This window comes from Oncorhynchus mykiss, chromosome 7, assembly GCF_057628025.1.
Source record: "Oncorhynchus mykiss isolate SJ-2025 chromosome 7, ASM5762802v1, whole genome shotgun sequence".
In the NCBI taxonomy this organism is placed as follows: domain Eukaryota; kingdom Metazoa; phylum Chordata; class Actinopteri; order Salmoniformes; family Salmonidae; genus Oncorhynchus; species Oncorhynchus mykiss.
In genome coordinates, this window is record NC_143028.1 from 62989808 (window position 1) to 63014924 (window position 25117).

At 43.4% G+C, this 25117-nt stretch overlaps 1 protein-coding gene across 1 annotated transcript in view; it reads left to right on the forward strand.

Annotated features, from left to right (window-relative positions):
- The window catches only part of LOC110528344 (receptor-type tyrosine-protein phosphatase gamma), a 218773-nt gene that overhangs the window by 103662 nt on the left and 89994 nt on the right, over nucleotides 1-25117 (forward strand). The window contains exons 3-4 of the mRNA XM_036983922.2: nucleotides 2068-2247; nucleotides 23296-23444. Coding sequence (XP_036839817.2) covers nucleotides 2068-2247; nucleotides 23296-23444 — 329 coding nt within the window. The remainder of the gene's footprint in view (nucleotides 1-2067; nucleotides 2248-23295; nucleotides 23445-25117) is intronic.

Below are 25117 nucleotides of genomic sequence, written 5' to 3' on the forward strand. Positions count from 1 at the left end.
TGATTGATGTAACTATTAGGTACAGTATGATAGAGGTTGGATACATAAATGTGCTGTAACTCTTCATGATGAGTGTGTGGGGGTGTTGTTGACTGTGAGGAGGGGCATCAGGATTTGAGGCTACAATCAGAACTGTTTTCATAAAGCTGCAGGTTGTTTACCAAATAAGTTGCCGACAAATAATACAGACGTGGAAAGCTCTGAGCTAGCTTTTGATCAGGGATTGCTTTCCAGGAAAGTGAACTCGGGGCTACAGCTGGAAAAAATCAAAAAGCGTTTCAAGTTTAAGTGTGTGTAATTACGTTTCTGTGGAGCGTATTATTTGACTGTAATTTTTTTTCATTTATTTCTATCTGTGGTGTAGTTATTATGTGCATTCCCGAAAACATGGCTTTTTACATGTAATTAGGTTGTTTGTTATTTTGAAGAAAACAGATGTGTCCATAAAGGATTAGATTTGTGTTTCCACCTGGTAGAGTGAGAGAGAGAGGAATATGTCAAACCAAGATGAGACAGCCAGGGTTTTATTTACAGAAGTAGAAAATACATGACATTTCCTCAGAGCCTGCTCTCTCTCCCTACTGTAGCCTTTACACAGAGTGTATACAACATTAGGAACACATTCTTAATGTTGAGTTGCACCCCCTTTTGCCCTCAGAACAGCCTCAATTTGTTGAGGCATTGACTCTACAAGGTGTCGAAAGCGTTCCACAGGGATGCTGGCCCATGTTGACTCCAATGCTTCCACAGTTGTGTAAAGTTGGCTTGATGTCCTTTGGGTGGTGGACCATTCTTGTGAAAAACACAGAAGCGTTGCAGTTCTTGACACACTCAAACCGGTACTACAAACCGGTCTTGCCCATTCACCCTCTAAATTGCACACATACACAATCCATGTCTCAATTGTCTCAAGGCTTAAACATCATTATTTAACCTGTCTCCTCCCCTTCATCTCCACTGTTTGAAGTGAATTTAACAGGTGACATCAATAAGGGATCATCGCTTTCATCTGAATTCACCTGGTCAGCCTATGTCATGGAAAGAGCAGGTGTTTCTAATGTTTTGTGCAATCAGTGTATCCTGTTGAGTGGCAAGCAGCTATCATCTGTTATTGCTGTGGCTGAAGTGCGGGGGGATGCTATTTAACTGTATGAGAACTACTTATTTTCTCTTGTTGTTTTGAGACACAAACGGTGTTCTTCACTCTGTTGTATGGCAAGCATATTTCCTTTATCTGCTCTATGGCAAGACGTGTGTGTGTGTGTGTGTGTGTGTGTGTGTGTGTGTGTGTGTGTGTGTGTGTGTGTGTGTGTGTGTGTGTGTGTGTGTGTGTGTGTGTGTGTGTGTGTTTTTCTTTAGCGGTGTGAGATATTAGAGTGGCGCTGGTACAGACAGACACAAGCGATGAATGATGACTTCACTCCAGCTTACTGATGCCGCTATTAGTAAGAAGCACAGCCCAGATCCATAGCGGCCGCTCTTCCATGGAATCCAGACCTGTCCAATCAATGCACGCTTCCAGGCAGTATGTGGAACGGGGAGAAGACGATTCATCCTAATTTAACTTGATGGACAAATCTGTAGCACTCAGGGGTCTAGTTTACTGCTTCAGCATGAGAAACTGGTGACAAATTCATCTGAAAAAAGCATGACTGCAGTGGATTGCTCCTCAGGTGTGTGTGTGTATTTTAGTATTTCTGTAATATTTTATGTACATGCTGCTATTTCTCTGTTTTGCCTTCTTGCCAGGTTGCCCTCGTAAAATAGGTTAAATAAAGGTAAATAAAAACATTGAAATGTGTAGCAGTGAACAGATCAAGAACAGCCACATCTTTGGGGGATTATTCTGTGGGGGTGAGAGAGGATTAGAAGAGCAGACAGTGAATCAGGAAGTAGATTTTTCTACTGGCTCACTGTCTCTTTCACTGCAAAGAGAAAGGTGGGAGGTGGGGTTTCACTCTCTGTCTCTATTTAGGAACTGTAGTACTCTGAGACGTTTTTTGAATACTGTCCCAGATCGTAGTGCTGTGGATGGTGTAACTGACTCTCTCTCCCCTCTTCCTGTAGGGACCCACGGGACTGGGGGCTGGGCCTCCTCCTACCCTGAGTGTGTGGAGAGGAACCAATCACCAGTGGATATTTCAGACGAGGATGCCCAGGTGTCTCAGGAGTACCAGGAGCTGACCCTCAATGGGTTCAACGCTGAGTCGTCCAACAAGACCTCCATGAAGAACACAGGGAAGACAGGTTAGGGTGCCCTCATTCATTCATTCATTCAGAACTCTTTGAATTCAACAGATTTTCACTTCCTTAGCAGGGTGAGACAGGGATGGGTGCTATCCTCAATGCTCAGGTTAGATAACAGGTTAGATTCCTTCACTTCAACAGAACTGGTCTAATGCACTGCATCACAGTGCTAGCTGTGCTACTTGAGATCCTGGTTTGAGTCCAGACTCTCTCACAGCCAGCCGCGACATGGGGCGGCGCACAATTGGCCCAGCTTTGTCTAGGTTAGGGGAGGGTTTGGTCGGCCGGGATGTACTTGTCCCATCGCGCTCTAGCAACTCCTGTGGCGGTCCGGGCGCATGCACGCTGACACGGTCGCCAGGTGTACAGTGTTTCCTCTGACACATTGGTGCGGCTGGCTTCCGAGGTAAGCGGGCATTGTGTCAAGAAGCAGTGCGGCTTGGCAGGGTCGTGTTTCGGAGAATGTGCGGCTTTCAAACCTTCGCCTCCTGAGTCCGTACAGGAGTTGCAGCGATGGGACAAAACTGTAACTACTAATTGGATACCACGAAGAGAAAAAAAAGAACTATTGGAGTAGAACAGGCTTAGGTTTCTAATTCTTTAGCGGAGCTGGTCGAGACGATACATAAATACACGCTATTCGATTATGATGAGTGAACGTTCGGTTTTGGCTTTACATAGTGTTAAACTTCACCTTGCGTGTTCCTGCCGACATTATAATTACAGTAAACACAAAGGGTCTAGTCTTAATAGTTGATTCTGAATGATTTTACTATTTTCTCTGCATGGTGCCTTGACCTGCTTTGGCTTTGAGCTGTGTTTGACTGGCCAGCGTCCAGAAGTCTTCAGCTAAAAAAAATGATTCCCCAGGCAAATTTATATATCAATTTCTGGTAACAATGAAATACCCTACTCTGCTCATTTCCAGTTAGTGGTCAAGAGTAAACAAAAATTGCTTCTTAGCAAAGAGCTATTTCTCAAACAATCATTTTGCTAGGACTGTCTGGGAGTGGGGAGGGGAAAACGGAAAACTAGCTCTTATTGGCAGAGAGGTTTTTAATGCTTTCTTATTGGTCTATTAACACATTTACTGAAATTACAGCCAGTCTTTTCAAACAGCTCTTACACTCACAGAACATTATCATAATTTTCACAATTTCACCATGTTATTTCAACCATCATAGTGTGGAAAAATACACTGCTCAAAAAAATAAAGGGAACACTTAAACAACACAATGTAACTCCAAGTCAATCACACTTATGTAAAATCAAACTGTCCACTTAGGAAGCAACACCGATTGACAATAAATTTCACATGCTATTTTGCAAATGGAATAGACAACAGGTGGAAGTTACAGGCAATTAGCAAGACATCCCCCAATAAAGGAGTGGTTCTGCAGGTGGTGACCAAATACCACTTCTCAGTTCCTATGCTTCCTGGCTGATGTTTTGGTCACTTTTGAATGCTGGCGGTGCTTTCACTCTAGTGATAGCATGAGACGGAGTCTACAACCTACACAAGTGGCTCAGGTAGGGCAGCTCATCCAGAATGGCACATCAATGCGAGCTGTGGCAAGAAGGTTTGCTGTGTCTGTCAGCGTAGTGTCCAGAGCATGGAGGCGCTACCAGGAGACATGCCAGTACATCAGGAGACGTGGAGGAGGCCGTAGGAGGGCAACAACCCAGCAGCAGAACCGCTACCTCCGCCTTTGTGCAAGGAGGAGCAGGAGGAGCACTGCCAGAGCCCTACAAAAGGACCTCCAGCAGGCCACAAATGTGCATGTGTCTGCTAAAATGGTCAGAAACAGACTCCATGAGGGTGGTATGAGGGCCCGACGTCCACAGGTGGGCCAACACTGCCCAACACTGTGCAGGACGTTTGGCATTTGCCAGAGAACATCAAGATTGGCAAATTCAGCACTGGCGCCCTGTGCTCTTCACAGATGAAAGGAGGTTCACACTGAGCACGTGACAGACGTGACAGAGTCTGGAGATGCCGTGGAGAACGTTCTCCTGCCTGCAACATCCTCCAGCATGACCGGTTTGGCGGTGGGTCAGTCATGGTGTGGGGTGGCATTTCTTTGGGGGGCCACACAGCCCTCCATGTGCTCGCCAGAGGTAGCCTGACTGCCATTAGGTACCGAGATGAGAACCTCAGACCCCTTGTGAGACCATATGCTGGTGCGGTTGGCCCTGGGTTCCTCCTAATGCAAGACAATGCTAGACCTCATGTGGCTGGAGTGTGTCAGCAGTTCCTGCAAGAGGAAGGCATTGATGCTATGAACTGGCCCGCCCGTTCCCCAGACCTGAATCCAATTGAGCACATCTGGGACATCATGTCTCGCTCCATTGCACCACAGACTGTCCAGGAGTTGGCGGATGCTTTAGTCCAGGTCTGGGAGGAGATCCCTCAGGAGACCATCCGCCACCTCATCAGGAGCATGCCCAGGCGTTGTAGGGAGGTCATACAGGCACGTGGAGGCCACACACACTACTGAGCCTCATTTTGACTTGTTTTAAGGACATTACATCAAAGTTGGATCAGTCTGTAGTGTGGTTTTGAGTGTGACTCCAAATCCAGACCTCCATGGGTTGATAAATTTGATTTCCATTGATAATTGTTGTGTGATTTTGTTGTCAGCACATTCAACTATGTAAAGAAAAAAGTATTTAATAAGAATATTTCATTAATTCAGATCTAGGATGTGTTATTTTAGTGTTCCCTTTATGCTTTTGAGCAGTATATATAAAACCAAGGAAATCATGTTTTTGACTGCACTGGGCCTTTTGGCAAATTCACGTGGAAAGGTGGTCCCGGAGACATTTGCATTGATCAAGGATTTACTTCCCTTCTTTCACAGCCTGTGCTTCAAGATATTTTTGGCTTAGCATCTAATTCCCGCTCTGCTCGACTGCTGGAGCGCTCAAACACAGTCCCAGGGCCCGAAGGTATACCGAAACCCCCCCCAAAATTACTAATAATAAAGGTTCGGCACTAGAATTTTTGTTACGTTCGGTACTTCTGTCAAATGTGTCTCACTTGATTGAGAGGATCAAGTCTGTGTATCAGTGCTGGCCCTTTATAGTGTGAAGAGCACAGTTCCTGCTCCACTTACTCATTCATTGCAAGAGCTGTCTGGGCTGCATGGCTAGCTCCCCAAATCAAATTATATTGAATGTTTGGCAAATGTACCGAATAGAACTGGAATAGACTTTACTGTAAAATTATTGCTAATGAACCCTTTCCATGGTATCACAACGAATACAGTGAAATACACAGGAGTTAAACTATATACAGGGTGTACCATTACTAGATCATTGTACAATGTATTTGAGGTAGAATAGATAACATGAAGGCAGGGTAAAGTGACTAGTCATCAGGACAGATAATAATAAGAGTAAAATAAAGAACAGAGTAGCAGCAGTTAATTATTTTGTGTGAAGTGTGTGTGTGTGTGTGTGTGTGTGTGTGTGTGTGTGTGTGTGTGTGTGTGTGTGTGTGTGTGTGTGTGTGTGTGTGTGAGGGTGTGTGTGTGAGGGTGTATATGGTGTGTATATATAGTCAGTGCAGATAGTTAGGGTACCACTATTTAGCAGTCTTATGGCTTGAGGGTAGAAGCTGTCTCGGAGCCAGTTGGTCTGGGAGCTGATGCTTCGGGACCATTTGCTGGACGGTAGCAGAGTGAACAGTCTATGGCTTGGGTGGCTGAAGTCTTTGGCAATTTTTCAGCCTTCCTCTGATATAGAGGGAGCTCGGCCCCAGTGATGTACTGTACTGTCTGCATCACCCTCTGTAGCGCTTTGTGGTCAAGGGTGGTGCATTTGCCATACCAAGCGGCCAGTCAAGATGCTGTCGATGGTGCAGCTGTAGAACTTTTTTAGGATCCAAGGGCCCATGCCAAGTCTTTTCAGCCTCCTGAGGGGGAAGAGGCGCTGCCGTGTCCTCTTTACAACTATGTGCGTATGTGTGTACCATGGTAAGCCCTTAGTGATGTGGACTCCAATGAACTTGAAGCTCTCGACCCACTCCAGGTCAGTTGGAATAATGCAACACGGCATGTAGAACTGTTTTAACTGTTCATTACCTATCGGGCTGCCGAGTGGCACAGCGGTCTAACGCACTGCATCTTACTGCTTGAAGCGTCACTACAGACCCTGGTTTGATTCCAGGCATAGCACGGCAAAACTATGTCCATAGAGGCCAGAACACTTTTACAATGCAAGACAATATCAGTAGCTTCCAGCTTTATTTGTAGACGAACCTTCCTTGTTAGCGTACAGCTGAATTAACTACCCATGAAATCAGCTAAAAGAAGCTCAATAACTCAATGCATGCACACACTCCTATTGAATAATATGCATTCACCGGCATTGGGAATAGACCTAGGCTATAATAGACCTCTGGATTTACCCAGTTTATCATTCAAATAAATTATGACCATTGTTATTTTGGAGTTAAGTTGGTAAAAGCTACGTAAAATTGATTGTATAATTGATGAATTATTGCATACATGGGTGTCTAAAAAAACGTTTAAATGTAGTGATACAACTCTGTCTGGATCAAGTACCATTCTGTGACCTTTTTTGTTGTTGGATTGTTTTGGTATTGAGTATTGTGATGGTATTGAGTACCGTGATGGTATTGAGTACTGTGATGGTATTGAGTATTGTGATGGTATTGAGTATCATGATGGTATTGAGTATTATGATACTAATTCTGGTATTTGTATCAAAGTAAGAATTACGGTATCGTGGCAACACTACTCTCATCTCCTCTTCTGTGTGCATTTGCATGTGTCTCTTTGCATATGTATGCATGTTTGGTTGACTATGACACTGTCCATAGCAGGGGGATCAGTTTTCAGCTGTGTGGTTGTATGTTTATAGTGTGCTTGAAGGAGCTTGTGAAAATCTCCTGGATCTGGGGCCTTTTCACAAACCTTAGCCTGGTAGACATGTGCAGCCATCTCTCTCTCTCACACTCTCTTTCCCCTCATTCATACTGTCCATCTCTTCCACTGTCTTTTGTCCTGTCTACCTTTCTCTCTTTCTCTCATTTTCCTCCCACCTCTCTCCCGCCCGCCCGCCCTTCCTCCCGCCCTCCCTCCCTCCCTCCCTTCCTCCCTCCCTCCCTCCCTCCCTCCCTCCCTCCCTCCCTCCCTCCCTCCCTCCCTCCCTCCCTCCCTCCCTCCCTCCCTCCCTCCAGTGACGCTGCTTGTTTCCACAGCTCTGTTTTTTTACAGTCACTCTGGGTTTGTTTGTCCTCATGCTCCTCTCCTCTCCTCTCCTCTCCTCTCCTCTCCTCTCCCCAGTTGGCTTTGTAAATAAAAGAAGCTCACTTAGCTACCACGCCACGGACAGAGAGGGGAAATGTCAGAGTTGTTCACATACGATGGAGTTCCGTGGCCTGTATTCATAAAGCGTCTCAGTGTGGGAGGAGTGCTGTTCTAGGATCACGACCCCCCCTGTCCATATAATCTTTTCCATTATGATCTAAAAGGTATAACTAATCCTAGATCAGCACATCACTCTTCGAATACATGTTGTGTGACGGGAAACTAGAAATCCAGCATCAGTGTTTAATGTTTACACCACACACGGCCAAAGCCTTTACTTATAATTACATTTCTCAACTTCTGAAAGGGGAATTCTTCAACAAGACAAGATGTAACTAACTTCAAAGCAAACTGCAAAGTCATGTTTTGTCTTTAAAATGTGCAAGTTCATGATGCATGATGAAAAAAAAGTTGTCAACCGTTAATGCTAATTAATGTATTTAAATGTAGAAAGCCTGTAGCTAGCAAGCTAGTCCAAGCCCTTTGATCAAACATGGATATCTCACTGACAGAGCATGTTTACTGGAGGTTGCAGGGGTTAATTGATGACTTAATTGTGTATTTATTAAGGATCCCCATTAGTTCCTGCCAAGGCAGCAGCTACTCCTCCTGTTTTTATTTTTTCAACTAGGTAAGTCAGTTAAGAACAAATTCTTATTTTCATTGAACTGCCTATCCAGGGGCAGAACGACAGATTTGTACCTTGTTAGCTCGGGGATTTGAACTTGCAACCTTCCGTTTACTAGCCCAACGCTCTAACCACTAGGCTACCCTGCCACCCCCAACATTAAGGCAGTTATATACCATTTAAAATATGACATGACATTACATTTCATTATGTACCCAATCCTTATTGTAGCTGGATTATGTTGGAGAACTCTGTTCTGTAAGACAGTTAACTCTTTATCCACAATATGGCAGGGGCTATAGAGGCTTAACACATGTTTTTCCATCAGCAGACTATGATCGATAATGTCAAAAGCCGAACTGAAGTCCTACATTTCTCTCAGCCAATCATCAGTAATTTGTGTAAGTGTGGTGCTTGTTGAATGTCAAATCAAATCAAATTGTATTAGTCACATGCGCCGAATACAACAGGTCACCTTACAGTGAAATGCTTACTTACGAGCCCCTAACCGACAGTGCAGTTTATAAAATATGGATAAGATTAAGAGATAAATGCGAATAGGCAATGTGAATAGTCTGGGTAGTCATTTGACTAGATGTTCAGGAGGAGTCTTATGGCTTTGGGGTAGAAGCTGTTTAGAAGCCTCTTGGACCTAGACTTGGCGCTCCGGTACCACTTGCCGTGTGGTAGCAGAGAGAACAGTCTATGACTAGGGTGGCTGGAGCCTTTGACAATTTTTAGGGCCTTCCTCTGACACTGACTGGTATAGAGGTCCTGGACGGAAGGAAGCTTGGCCCCAGTGATGTACTGAGCCGTTTTCGCTACCCTCTGTAGTGCCTTGCGTTCGAAGGCCGAGCAGTTGCCATACCAGGCTGTGATGCTCTCGATGGTGCAGCTGTAGAACCTTTTAAGGATCTGAGGACCCATGCCAAATCTTTTCTGTCTCCTGAAGGGGAATAGGTTTTGTCGTGCCCGCTTCATGACTGTAATGGTATGCTTGGACCATGTTAGTTTGTTGGTGATGTGGACAGCAAGGAATTTGAAGCTTTCAACCTGCTCCACTGCAGCCCTGTCGATGAGAATGGGGGCGTGCTCGGTCCTCTTTTTCCTGTACTCCACAATCATCTCCTTTGCCATGATCACGTTGAGGGAGAGGTTGTTGTCCTGGCACCACACGGCCAGGTCTCTGACCTCCTCCCTATAGGCTGTCTCGTTGTTGTCGGTGATCAGGCCTACCACTGTTGTGTCATCGGCAAATTTAATGATGGTGTTGGAGTCGTGCCTGGCCGTGCAGTCATGAGTGAACAGGGAGTACAGGAAGGGGCTGAGCACGCACCACTGAGGGGCCCCTGTGTTGAGGATCAGAATGGCGGTTATGTTGTTATCTACCCTTACCATCTGGGGGCGGCCCCTCAGGAAGTCCAGGATACAGTTGCAGAGGGAGGTGTTTAATCCCAGTGTCCTTAGCTTATTGATGAGCTTTGAGGGCACTATGGTGTTGAACACTGAGCTGGAGTAAATTAATAGCATTCTCACATAGGTGTTCATTTTGTACAGGTGGGAAAGGGCAGTGTGGACTGCAATAGAGACTGCATCATCTGTGGATTTGTTGGGGCAGTATGCAAATTGGAGTGGGTCTAGGGTTTCTGGGACAATGATGTTGATGTGAGCCATGACCAGCCTTTCAAAGCACTTCATGGCTATGGACGTGAGTGCTACAGGTTGTTAGTTATTTAGGCAGGTTACCTTAGTGTTCTTGGGCACAGGCACTATGATAGTCTGCTTAAAACATGTTGGTATTACAGACTCAGACAGGGAGAGGTTGAAAATGTCAGTGAAGACATTTGCTAGTTGGTCAGCGCATGCTCGCAGTCCTGGTAATTTGTCTGGCCCTGCGGCCTTGTGAATGTTTCTGTCTAAAGGTCTTGCTCACATCAGCTCTTGGGAGCTTGATCACACAGTCTTCTGGTACAGCTGGTGCTCTCATGCATATTTCAGTGTTATTTACCTCGCAGCAAGCATAGAAGTAGGTTAGCTCGTCCGGTAGGCTTGTGTCACTGGGCAGCTCTCGGCTGTGCTTCCCTTTGTAGTCTGTAATGGTTTGCAGGCCCTGCCACATCCGACGAGTGTCAGAGCCGGTGTCGTACGACTCAATCTTAGTCCTGTATTGATGCTTTGCCTGTTTGATGGTTCGTCGGAGGCCTTAGCGTGATTTCTTATAAGCTTCCGGGTTAGAGTCCGCTCCTTGAAAGCAGCAGCTGTAGCCTTTAGCTCAGTGCGGATGCTGCCTGTAATCCATAGCTTCTGGTTGGGGTATGTACTAGAGGTCGACCGATTATGATTTTTCAACGCCGATACCGATACTGATTATTGGAGGATCAAAAAAAGCAGATACTGATTAATCGGACGATTTTTATATATATATATATTTGTACTAATGACAATTACAACAATACTGAATTAACACTTTTATTTTAACTTAATGTAATACATAAGAAAAAAATGTTTTGTCTCAAATAAATAATGAAACATGTTGAATTTGGTTTAAATAATGCAAAAACACAGTGTTGGAGAAGAAAGTAAAATTGCAATATGTGCCATTTTAAAAAGCTAACGTTTAAGTTCCTTGCTCAGAACATGAGAACAAATGAAAGCTGGTAGTTCCTTTTTTTTATGTATATATTTTATTTTTGCATTTTCCAATTAAGAACATTCAAAACAAAAGTGAAAAGATATTCGACAACGATAGGACAAAGTGACAGTAACGGACAAGCATCATTTTTTATTTATTTTTATAATAATTATATAAACAAACATACAATAAGAAAAAATATTATAACGAGACATTGGATCACCTGCCGTAGGCTACATATTATACATTACGTGTGAAAAATTATGTGAGGATTATATATAGATTCAATCAATGAGATGTGGGGGGAGATTCTCCATATAGTCAATAAAAGGTTGCCAAATTCTGTAAAATGTCGTTAACTTATTCCTCAAGCAGTAAGTGATTTCCTCCAAAGGGATGCAACTATTCACTTCCGATAGCCACATTGCAACTGGCAGGGAGGAATCCAATTTCCATTTCAAGGCAATACATTTCTTGGCAATCGCTAGCAATATTTCTGTTAGCTTTATAGTATGGCTTTGCCTAAGATTGGTGTTAGTAAAGTTACCCAGTAGACAGACCTCCGGGTCTAAAGGGAATGCAACCCCGTGAATTGAGGATATGGTATCGCATACCCCCTGCCAGAAACCGTGTTGTTTTGAACACTGCCAAGTGGAATGGAGAAATGTTCCTTCATCTGAGCCACATCTAAAACATAGGGAGGAGATATCTGGGTTGAACTTGTGCAGTCTAGATGGGGTGATATAGAGCTGATGGAGGAAATTAAACTGGATCAGTCTGTATCTGGAGTTCAATGTGGATGTAACACCATCCCTGCATAGGTCACTCCATAGATCCTCATTAAGATCAATACCCAGATCTTTTTCCCCATCTAAGTCGGGGTTTATCTAGCCCAGGCAGTGTTAGTCCTGACATAAGAGCATCGTAAACACGGGAAATTGTCTTGAACAGTGGTTGGTCTGCGTGGCAGATTTGTTCAATAGGTGACATCTTAGGTAGGTTCCATTGTCCCTTGAGAGTCACCCAAATTAAGTTTTGTAGTTCTGGTAGTTCCTTTTAACATGAGTCTTCAATATTCCCAGTTAAGAAGTTTTAGGATGTAGTTATTATATGAATTATAGGACTATTTCTTTCTATACCATTTGTATTTCATATACCTTTGACTATTGGATGTTCTTATAGGCACTATAGTATTGCCAGCCTCAGGAGTTGATAGGATTGAAGTCATAAACAGCGCTGTGCTTCAAGCATTGCGAAGAGCTGCTGGCAACGCAGATCACTGGGGTCGGGGCCTGTTCCCGAGGGAGCCGTATATTCTTCGCCTCGGGCTCGTCAGAGTCTTGAAAGAATAAAAAGGATTCTGCTTGTCTGTGGTGAGTAATCGCAGTCCTGATGTCTAGAAGTTATTTTCGGTCATAAGAGACGGTAGCGGCAACATTATGTACAAAAATAGTAAAAAATAAGTTACGAACAACGCAGATCAACGAACAATGAAACACAATAGGTTGAGGGCACGTAAAATGTCTGCCTTCTGCCACAACGCCATCCTTCCCTATAATCATGCTGAAAGTCTGTTGTCAATTTGTTTACAGTAAAAAAGAAGAAACTATACTACTACATTGTATCTGGTCAAACACCATTTTTTCCAAACGTTTACTAACAGGCTGATTGGTCAGCTATGTGAATATATGGCAAATAGGAGTGACAATATTGTCCTCTATTATCCTCAGTCATTTTGCAACCGGACCCCTGTGACTTGTCATTGTTGATACACACAATTTTTTTACTTCTTCCACACTCACTTATGGAATTCAAAATGACAATGCTTATCTTTCATCATTTGATCAGTTATACTTGGATGTGTAGTGCTGCTGGCATACCTACGTTTTCTAATCTTGCCAATGAAAAAAATCATTAAGGTAATTGGCAATATCAATCGGTTTTGTGATGAATCTGATTCAATGAATGATGGAGCTGAGTTTGCCTTTTTGCCAAATATTTCATTTAAGGTGTTCCAAAGCTTTTAATATCATTCTTTATGTCATTTTTCTTTGTTTCATAGCATAGTTTCTTATTCTTTTTCAGTCACATGATTTCTCAATTTTCAGTACGTTTTGCCAATCGGTTGTGCAGCCAGAATAATTAGCCATTCCTTTTGCCTCATCCCTCTGAACCATACATTTATTCAATTCCTCATCAATACACGGGAATTTAACTATTTTTACAGTCATTTAACTAGAATAAGCAATTTGATAAATGTGTCAAGTGCAGCATATGGTTGCTTCTCATTACACACCACAGACCAACACATATTATTTACATCAACAACATAGGAATCACTACAAAAGTTATTGTATTGCCTCTTATACACTATATTAGACCCAGCCTTTTGAAATGTGCTTTTCCTAGATATGGCTACACTACTGTGATCACTACATCCTATGGATTTGGAGACTGCTTTCAAGCTAATTTCTGCAGCATTAGTAATGATGTAATTAATACATGTTGATTATTTAATTCCTGTGCTGTTTGTAACTACCCTGGTAGGTTGACTAATAACCTGAAGCAGATTGCATGCACTAGTTTAGTTTGAAGCTTTTTCTTGAGTGGGCAGCTTGATGAAAGTCAATATTTAAATCACCCAGAAAATATACCTCTCTGTTGGTATCACATACCTTATCAAGCATTTCACACGTATTATCCAGATACTGACTGTTAGCACTTGGTGGTCTATAGCAGCTTCCCACTAGAATGGGCTTCAGGTGAGGCAGATTAACCTGTAGCTATGTTACTTCAACATGATTTAACATGAGATCCTCTCTAAGCTTAACATGAATGTGGTTCTGAATATAAACAACAACACCTCCACCTTTGGAATTTCTATATTTTCTGTAGATGGTATAACCATGTATTGCTACCACTGTATCATCAAATGTATTATCTAAGTGAGTTTCAGAATATGAATGTCATCTGTTACTAGCAAATTATTGATTTCATTAACCTTTTTCTTAAACTGTTAATGTGGGCTATTTTTAGCACTGTTCTGGGATGCTTGATTGTTTTCATTGCTTTTCTGGGAAGCTTAGCAGAAATAGACTTTCTCATGTTATTTATGTTATTGCACGGTGAGCTGTACACATTGGTAGGAATTAACTGAGCTGGGCTTGGGTCATTGATAAGTCATTGTCTCAACACAGCCTTATAATGCTGTGAAAGGATCCAGGAACCTAAATTATTTGGGTGGATCCCATCATCCATCCCATCATCCTTATAAAACAAGCTTTATTTCCAGAAGGTGTCAAAATGGTCAAAAGATGATACACACACTGAGCTGCAATTGTTTCGTAGCCAGTTATGGAGGGATAAAAGTCCGCTGAAACGTTCAATGCAACGATTTAAGGAGGGCAGAGGGCCAGATATTATGGGGTGTTGGTGTCAAACAGAGACCAAATCAGTGCTTTAAAATCCATGAGATATAAATATTCCTGATGCAGGTTTAAAATGTTTGGGAGCAGCTTAGTGATGTCCTGTACTCGTGATCCTGAATAGCACAACGTTTTTGCTCCAGGGACTTTTCTCACCATTGAACTTCCCAATACAATGGACAGAGAAGAGGATGGAGAAATCCGCCCATTCCTACCCCTCACACAATTCGCTGAAACTTTTTCACGGGCCCACAAGAAGCAGGATAGCATTCTCCCGCTGCTCCCGGCGATAGGTCCAGATTATCGCCAGGAGAGGTAAAGGAGCCGAACTCGACGATGAAGCCACTGCTGGAGTCAGTGTAGTTGGAGTCAGCTGAGCCGTCACAGACACAGGCAATCCCAACGACGAAGGCGCAGGTAGATCAGGCACCAGTGCAAGGAAGCTATTCCTTATGTCAATCTGCTCCAAACCTCTCACAGACACTCCAGTCTGCTTTGCGGCATGTCACTGCCTTCGGTTTCCGTGACTTGTGACATGGTACCAGCGCTAATTGGAACAATCCTCTTGCTGTTCTCCGTCTACTCCACTACAAGATGGCGAAGACTTCCTTGGCAGGCAAGTTCCAGGTAGCACAGGCCATTCGGATAGGGACAGATGACAAGGCAGGGACACATCCATCAGGCCTGAGCAGCGTCCAGCGACAGGAGTTGAGAAAGTTCCAAGGATAGCCACCTCATTCCTGTAATCCCCCGCAAGCAAACAACTGCCGCATTGGAACTCTGGATTGTCAATATTGTCACAGACAAGAGCTTTTACAGCGCTGGAAAAATTGGTTAGCTATTCCAGGCGAATCATGCTCCATTGAAACCTTGCTAGCTACATAGCTAGCTATCTGGCTAGTCGGTAGCAAGTGTTAACACAAACACTTATGAACAAAATAAAATAAATCAACAAATAAAATTGGAAACAACAAGCCGAAAAAACAGGTCGAGGCTCAGGAGGTTTCCAAGTTCATGAAAGGAGTGCATGGAGGAAGGAGTGCATGGAGGAAGGAGTGCATGGAGGAAGGAGTGCATGGAGGAAGGAGTGCATGGAGGAAGGAGTGCATGGAGAAAGGAGTGCATGGAGAAAGGAGTGCAAAGCCTGGCCTCGTTGGACCCCCCTTCGTGCCGATGTCATTTGGATGTGTTTATGAAGGTCTTAGGTAACATTAGAATACGAAATGTAAATATTTCAAGGAACATAATTACATTATCATTAGTTTGTTATAAGTAAAACCCTAAACTGAATGTGCAATGTTAAATAAATGTTGTTTTTGGAGTGCCTTTATTACAAATATGAAAACAAATAAAATCTTATTTTTATAGTGACAAAACCAATACAAATACCTATGAAGAAAATATCAGTATAGGCGCCAAGTGTGCTTGTGAATGGTGAAAATCAACTCAAAGCAATAATAGCATTTATAATGAATATACGTGTCGATATAACAACGGTCAATAATAATCTATTGTCAGTTATTGGACACATTATTTGTGGCCTCGCTCGTGCTTTTATGGTGTACGTTTTCAAGCAACAGTTTGATCTCATTTAGTTGTTATCCCGTCGCCATAACTCTGCCACTTTCACTCGGGTCGGGTTGGGGGTAGGGTTTGACCATACCCTGAAGTTATGGAGGAGTGGGGTAACACTAGAGAACTTGGGAAGGTTGAAAACCAGGCGGGTGCATTCTGGATAAGTTGCAGGGGTTTGATGGAACAAGCAGGGAGCAAAGCCAACAACGATTTGCAGTAGTCCAGACGGGACTACTGGATTAGGACCTGTGCCTCTTCCTGTGTGTGGTAGGGTCGTACTCTACGGATGTTGTAGAGCATGAACCTGCAGGAGTGGGTCACTACTTTGCTGTTTTCAGAGAACGGCAGGGTGTTGTCCAGGGTCACGCCAAGGTTCTTTGCGCTCTAGGAAGGTGACACTGTGGAGTTGTCAACCGTGATGGAGAGGTCTTTGAGTGGGCAGGCCTTCCCAGGGAGGAAGAGCAGTTCTGTCTTGTCAAGGTTGAGCTTGAGGTGGTGAAAGAGGTCAAGGCGTAGGGTAGTTCTGTGTGACAGACTAATGGACTCAATAGGCTGAGTGAATGAGTAGCGGATGATGTCAACCTTTTTTTAATGTGGTTGACAAAGTCGTCCGCAGAGAAGGAGGAGGAAGGGGGAGGGGTGGAAAACAGTTTCCTGCGGTTAAAGGCACAAGCTTGAAATTTAGAGTGGTAGAAAGTGTCTTTAGCAGTGGATACAGAGGAAGAGAAAATAGAGGAGGGAGTGAAAGGATGATAGGTCCTCAAGAAGTGTTGTTTTCCTTCATTTCACTCAGGTGCCCACAGCCCTGTTCTGTAAGCTCGCAATGAATCATTCAGCCACGGAGAAGGAGAGGAGGGCTTAGCCGGCCGGGAGGAAAGGGCAGAGAGTAGGGTCGAAGAGGCAGAATCATGAGAAGGATTTAGCGGAAGGGAGAGATGATAGGATAGAAGAGGAGAAAGTAGTGGGATAGAGAGTGAAGATTGTGATGGTGCATGACCATCTGGCTAGGAGCTGAGGGGCTGAGGTTGGAGGAAAAGGAGACATAAAAGGAAACAAAGTAGTGGTCAGATACTTGGAGGGGGGGGCGCAGTGAGATAAGTAGGCGAGCAGCCACTAGTAGTGATGAGGTCAAGCGTTTTGCCTGCCTTGTGAGTTGGAGGGGATTGGGAAAGAGTGAGGTCAAAAAAGGCGAGGGGAAAGAGAGTTGGAAAGAAGTGAATCAAATGCAAACGTCAGGAGGTTGAAGTCGCCAAGTACGAAGGGCGGTGAGCCATCATCAGGAAATGAACTCTTAAAGGTGTCAAGCTCATTGAGGAACTCTCCAAGGGCACTTGGTAGGCTATAGATGACAGTAATGTTAACCTTGGGTGGACAAGTGAAAGTGACAGCATGTAATTCAATTGAGGAGATGGACAGTTGGGAGAAAAGAGAAAATCTCCACTTAGGAGAAATGAGTAGACCTGTTCCACTACTGCGATGAACAGATGCTCTCGGACTATGAGAGACAACATAGTCAGATGAAGAAAGAGCAACTGGAGTACCAGTGTTCTCTGGGGTGATCCATGTCTCCGTCCGGGGCAAAAAGTCAAGGGGCAGCATAGGCTGGGATGAACTCAGCGTTCTTGACCGCAGATCGGCAGTTCCAAACGTTTCAAACGCTGCCAGAGACCCAGAATTCCACATGAGTTGTACACTAAATTAGAAGGGTTGCAGCCAAGGGGTCGGGAGCGTCTGTAAAACATATAGGGAGAGGTGCGAACTGGTATAGAAAACACACACATAGTTGACAAAGCTACAAAAGAGCAAAATAACTAGTTAAGATACTCAAGTGAGAGAGTGGTGTGAGCCTTCCTCTCTTTCCTTCCTTGAACAACTCGGCAGAACAACTCCGCCGAACTGTCTTTGTTTTGGCCACGATCTTTGTTTTGGCCACTGTCTTTGTTTTGGCCACAGTCTTTGTTTTGAGACAGAACTGACACTGACACGACCGCCACTTACAGCTGCCACTGAGAAACCAGGGGAGACTGAAGAACTAGCAATCATTGCTAATTGCCTAGCAGAGGTGGAGAGCACACATCCCTGTACTAATTGCTGATTGCCTAGGAGAGGTGAAATCACCCCCTCCCCCCGCCCCTCCCCCCCAAATACAGCCACTGATTACCAAAAACAAGTCACAAATCGCCCTGCCCCTTGATCGTGATTGATGTGTCAATAACTATCTGCAAATTATGAGCAGTCAGCAGTTCACACACCAAGTAGGCTACTGGGAAAACAGGCAGCACTTAGCTAGCACTCCTGGAGATAAACAGGCAGCACTTAGCTAGCACTCCTGGAGATAAACAGGCAGCACTTAGCTAGCACTCCTGGAGATATCAGGAGTCCTCTAGCTATGGAATTAATCACTTCCCACAACAATTTGCTTGCAGCTGAAACTGGTGTCATGTGTTCTGTTCTGAGGGCAGTTTCTCCTCCCTGTGGGCTGTGCACAATTTGGCTTGCGCAACGGCTCACGTGGAATCTTTGCTGCTGCCGTTGGCCCTCATATACAGTGCATTCGGAAAGTATTCAGACCCTTTGACTTTTTCTACATTTTGTTACATTACAGTCAGATTCTAAAATGGATTCAGTGGACTGATATAGGGTACACCGTTTTGAGATTATAATTACAATATATGAATACAATAGAATAGCCCACCCTGTACTTCATTCACAATTGGTGGTTACATAATTATGCATTGTTTGCTTCCTTTTGCTCAACTCACCCATTCTCCCCCATCATACTATATTTAATGTATTTAATGCGTTGTTATATGTGGGAAATTAGTTTCGGTATAGTCTATGTTCAGTTTCGAGGCAATTATCAGGGTGATTATCAACTGGGCACGACACCTTCAACTATTGAGAGAATGAGCGGAGTAGGCCAATCTGTTGGGAGAAGGAGCGGAGTAGGCCAATCTGTTGGGAGAAGGGGCAGAGTAGGCCAATCTGTTGGGAGAAGGGGCAGAGTAGGCCAATCTGTTGGGAGAAGGAGCAGAGTAGGCCAATCTGTTGGGAGAAGGAGCAGAGTAGGCCAATCTGTTGGGAGAAGGAGCGGAGTAGGCCAATCTGTTGGGAGAAGGGGCAGAGTAGGCCAATCTGTTGGGAGAAGGGGCAGAGTAGGCCAATCTGTTGGGAGAAGGGGCAGAGTAGGCCAATCTGTTGGGAGAAGGAGCAGAGTAGGCCAATCTGTTGGGAGAAGGAGCAGAGTAGGCCAATCTGTTGGGAGAAGGGGCAGCAGGGAAAAACATTCATAAAATGACATGCCATCCTAAAACTGGTTATAACTCCAGTTCTGTTTGTGATATTAAGATTCTAACAGCAGCAGTGTGTTATATAGACTTATTAAGGAAAAGTCAAGAATGGGGGGGATATGACCTCATAACTGGAGAGTAATTAAACATTTTAAATGTGTTGTTAGTCATTATGGTGCTGTCTGTCTTTCTAGTGTTAATATACAGAATCACTAAGAAATCCATTCATATTTTGTTTAGGAAGGCCATAAAAAACATGTTACAAGACAATGTATTTCAAAAGAACAGAATAGCATGTTTTGAGTTGTATTTATCTGTGCTTAGTAGCCAAGGCTATGGCTGTGTCATGCCAATGAAATGCAGGTGTTAATTTAGCAGATATAACAGGACCTGCACCTACCACAGTCCACATATATTTTACAGTAAGAATATTATGGGATATAACAGAAGAAAATAGAAAGGATATTTATCCCAAATGTCTATTGCTGATTGTTACCAGTAACCTACTCACATGAGGAACGTGCAGGGAGCCACCGTTATTCTAGGAGAAAGTTATATTTTGAAACAGAGACCATCCCTGCAATTTGTGGAGTTGTCATTAGAAACCTTGAATCTGCTCTTTCTGATGTCTGGCCTGCTTGGACCTCTGTCGGATGATATGGAAGAAGTACTATTTGATCTCCTTTCCCTTCTTTGTCAATGCACATTGCGCTGGTCATCTGTCACTATTTGACAATTGATAATATTGTCACCCATCAGACTACTTTAGTCCACATATATTATTATTGTTATTATTTTATTTGTGAAAATAGTTCCAATGTAGTTTGGGTGCCATTTGGACGGGGCCAGCTGGGCAGGCAACTGTTGTCTTACAGTCAGAAAATACACTATTGTATTATTTGAGTAGTTCAAGTTGAAGTTTTATTAGTTGTACGGGATAGACATTGTATACATCGTCTAACGAAATGCTTATTTGCAGATTCCATCTCGACAATGCAACAATAATAAAAGATAAGAATAGGAACATAAAGTAAATGCCTCAGTATAATATATATATCTTTTTTTGCATAAGTATAATACAGGAAGGCACAATTTATTGTACAATATTTACATGTGTTTTGGGGATGGGGGGGCAGTGTATAAACTGATCAGTATAATAAGGGGTTTGTAGCAGCAGTTGTGAGGTGTGGGTGTGTCCATGAGTTTCTGAGTGTCTGTGTGCATATGTGAGTACATGTGTGCTAAGGTGCAGAGAATCAGAGCAGGTGGACAGTGCAGTTCAAGTATTCAGCAGTCTGATAGCTTGTAAATAGAAAGTGTTTCTGAGCCTGTTCGTATCAGACCTCATGCCTTGATTCCGCCTGCCCGACGTTAAAGGAGAGAGCAGCTCGTGGCTGTAGTGTGTGTGGTCCTTGATTATGCTGTGTGCCTTCCTCAGGTACTGTTTCGAGTAGATCTCCTGGATGGGTAGGAACACGATCCTTAGTGATGTACTGGGCTGTCTTCAACACCCTCTGAAGGGCCTTGAGGTCATGGACGGAGTTGCTCCGTACCAGGCTGTGATGCGCTCGATGGTGCAGTCGTAGTATTTGGAGAGGACTGCCGAATTTCTTCAGCCACCTTAGTATTTGCAGTCTATACGCTTTTGGATCATTCAATACATTTTCTGACTGATTACAATTTACATTTGGTGTCCTGGGGTTTCTTATTACCTATTTTAACATAATAAAGGCATTCATTTAGCATTTTATTGTTTATTATGGAATATTTACACAATTGAAATATCAACAGCATGACCGTCATGGCCATTGTAGTAGTTATGGAATTTTGGCGCTCCAAGTATTAACTGAGAGATCTGTGAATTAGCATGCTTCAGGGACTTTTTAGGCCAATGATGACAGCAAAGAAGAAGGCTGTTATTTGTCCCACTCCCAGAGTCCCCTAGCTTCCAAAAGGCATCAGTAGAAAAATACTTTAATTTAGGAGTAAATTAAACAGGATGTTCTGGTATGCACACAAGTTAAGTCAAGTCGAATATATATCAAGTGCATTTTACATTTGTCTCAGTCATAACGGTTCTCAACAAAACCAGAATGGACAGAGGCACATTCTCAGAGAAAAGGTAAGTCACAGATTGGCGTAAGACACTTTCCAGATAACTAATGAAGTTATCCCTCCCCTTACTGACTATCTCTTATTTGCTTTCCCTCTCCTCTTATCTTCTACCCTTATCTTCATTTTATCCTCTCTCTCCTCCCCACTTATCTATCTATCTATCTATCTATCTATCTATCTATCTATCTATCTATCTATCTATCTATCTATCTATCAATCTATCTATCTATCTATCTACAGTGCCTTGCGAAAGTATTCGGCCCCCTTGAACTTTGCGACCTTTTGCCACATTTCAGGCTTCAAACATAAAGATATAAAACTGTATTTTTTTGTGAAGAATAAACAACAAGTGGGACACAATCATGAAGTGGAACGACATTTATTGGATATTTCAAACTTTTTTAACAAATCAAAAACTGAAAAATTGGGCGTGCAAAATTATTCAGCCCCTTTACTTTCAGTGCAGCAAACTCTCTCCAGAAGTTCAGTGAGGATCTCTGAATGATCCAATGTTGACCTAAATGACTAATGATGATAAATACAATCCACCTGTGTGTAATCAAGTCTCCGTATAAATGCACCTGCGCTGTGATAGTCTCAGAGGTCCGTTAAAAGCGCAGAGAGCATCATGAAGAACAAGGAACACACCAGGCAGGTCCGAGATACTGTTGTGAAGAAGTTTAAAGCCGGATTTGGATACAAAAAGATTTCCCAAGCTTTAAACATCCCAATGAGCACTGTGCAAGCGATAATATTGAAATGGAATGAGTATCAGACCACTGCAAATCTACCAAGACCTGGCCGTCCCCCTAAACTTTCAGCTCATACAAGGAGAAGACTGATCAGAGATGCAGCCAAGAGGCCCATGATCACTCTGGATGAACTGCAGAGATCTACAGCTGAGGTGGGAGACTCTGTCCGTAGGACAACAAATCTGGCCTTTATGGAAGAGTGGCAAGAAGAAAGCCATTTCTTAAAGATATCATAAAAAGTGTTGTTTAAAGTTTGCCACAAGCCACCTGGGAGACACACCAAACATGTGGAAGAAGGTGCTCTGGTCAGATGAAACCAAAATTGAACTTTTTGGCAACAATACAAAACGTTATGTTTGGCGTAAAAGCAACACAGCTGAACACACCATCCCCACTGTCAAACATGGGGGTGGCAGCATCATGGTTTGGGCCTGCTTTTCTTCAGCAGGGACAGGGAAGATGGTTAAAATTGATGGGAAGATGGATGGAGCTACATACAGGACCATTCTGGAAGAAAACCTGATGGAGTCTGCAAAAGATCTGAGACTGGGACGGAGATTTGTCTTCCAACAAGACAATGATCCAAAACATAAAGCAAAATCTACAATGGAATGGTTCAAAAATAAACATATCCAGGTGTTAGAATGGCCAAGTCAAAGTCCAGACCTGAATCCAATCGAGAATCTGTGGAAAGAACTGAAAACTGCTGTTCACAAATGCTCTCCATCCAACCTCACTGAGCTCGAGCTGTTTTGCAAGGAGGAATGGGAAAAAATTTCAGTCTCTCGATGTGCAAAACTGATAGAGACATACCCCAAGCGACTTACAGCTGTAATCGCAGCAAAAGGTGGCGCTACAAAGTATTAACTTAAGGGGGCTGAATAATTTTGCACGCCCAATTTTTCAGTTTTTGATTTGTTAAAAAAGTTTGAAATATCCAATAAATGTCGTTCCACTTCATGATTGTGTCCCACTTGTTGTTGATTCTTCACAAAAAAATACAGTTTTATATCTTTATGTTTGAAGCCTGAAATGTGGCAAAAGGTCGCAAAGTTCAAGGGGGCCGAATACTTTCGCAAGGCACTGTATCTATCTATCCTACCTATCTATCTATCTATCTATCTATCTATCTATCTATCTATCTATCTATCTATCTATCTAGATGATGGCCGAATTGTTATGCTTTTGATTGACAAAAATGAAACAACAGCTTTTAATTGTGAGTGAGAGTTGCGCTTGTTTCTCAACTAATATTCCTTATGCTCATTTGTATTCACTTTCCCATCTCTCCCCAGTGGCTGTGCTGCTGAAGGATGACTACTTTGTACGGGGGGCAGGACTGCCTGGACGCTTCAAGGCGGAGAAGATTGAGTTCCATTGGGGTCAGAGTAACGGATCAGCAGGGTCAGAACACAGCATCAACGACAGGAAGTTCCCTGTGGAGGTAAGATTAGTTGGCCACAGAGGACAGGGGGTGTAGGGGTTAGATCATATGGACACAGATGATAGGGGGTGTAGGGGTTAAATCATATGGACACAGAGGATAGGGGGCTGTATGGGTTAGATCATATGGACACAGAGGATAGGGGGTGTAGGGGTTAGATCATATGGACACAGAGGATGTGGCTGTAGGGGTTATATCATATGGACACAGAGGATAGGGGGCTGTAGGGGTTAAATAATATGGACACAGAGGATAGGGGGCTGTAGGGGTTAAATAATATGGACACAGAGGATAGGGGGTGCAGGGGTTAGATCATATGGCCACAGAGGATAGGGGGCTGTAGGGGTTAAATAATATGGACACAGAGGGTAGGGGTTAAATAATATGGACACAGAGGATAGGGGGCTGTAGGGGTTAAATAATATGGACACAGAGGATAGGGGGCTGTAGGGGTTAAATAATATGGACACAGAGGATAGGGGGTGCAGGGGTTAGATCATATGGCCACAGAGGATAGGAGGCTGTAGGGGTTAAATAATATGGACACAGAGGATAGGGGGTGTAGGGGTTAGATCATATGGCCACAGAGGATAGGGGGCTGTAGGGGTTAAATCATATGGCCACAGGATAGGGGGCTGTAGGGGTTAGATCATATGGCCACAGAGGATAGGGGGTGAGACTGAGGGTGTTTATGGTTGAGACTGATACACTGATCCCAGAAGGATGTGTCAGTGCAGGCTGTGAACCTAGAGTACAGGAGGTTACTGCAACTCAACGGGGTGAGGATAACCATGTCGGCCTCATGCTGAGTGGATGAACGTAATTGTCTTATTTGAGAGATGTGCAAAAAGAGAGTGACAGAAAGACTGTGACCAATACGGAGAAAGCAAGAGAGAGTCACACATTGATTGCCTATTGTGGCTGTCCTTTGCGATGCAGATACATTCTCACCCTGATGGCAAATTAATCATTCAGACTGAGTCAGGAGTCAGAAGTGGAGAGACACTTTCAGCATGTCAACACAGTGAACTTTCTAGCACCTAAAGCACTTAACTTTGCGCTACCATTATGTGCGCTTTGCGCTACCTGTTTTTGAATCCTTTGCATACAAGTGAAATAGAAGGGGAAAGCTCTCCATGTGCTGCTTTTCTCTCCCATGTCTCATAGACCTGGGAATTCTTTCTTTCTAGCCTAGCACTGTTCTTATAAAGCCTTCCCTCTGGCAGTCAGGGCCCATATTCATTAAGCTTCTCACATAAAACCTTCCTTCCTTGTCTGTCTTTGTAGCGCTAGCTCTTTTCTTAGAGAGCTTTTCTTCCCTACAGGTTTCTGATTCTGAATGCTTGTATAATTACGATCACCATTTTGTCTCCTCACATCTTTCTGTGATCAATGAACCGTTAAAGGGCACTGGATGGATGATATGCAGCCATTCTAATTGAAAGCAGTGCTCAGTATGGCTCAGTTGATAGAGCATGGCACTTGCAATACCAGGGCTGTGGGTTTGATTCCCACATGGGGCCAGTATGAAAATGCACACTCAGGTCTCACCCAAGTTTATTTTCTCAATAACACATAGTTTTCATAGATTTTTGTCTTTCTATTATCATAAGTGTTGCCTCTTTTTATTTCTTCAATCGCTTCTTCAGTCAAATCATTTTGATTTTGAAGTC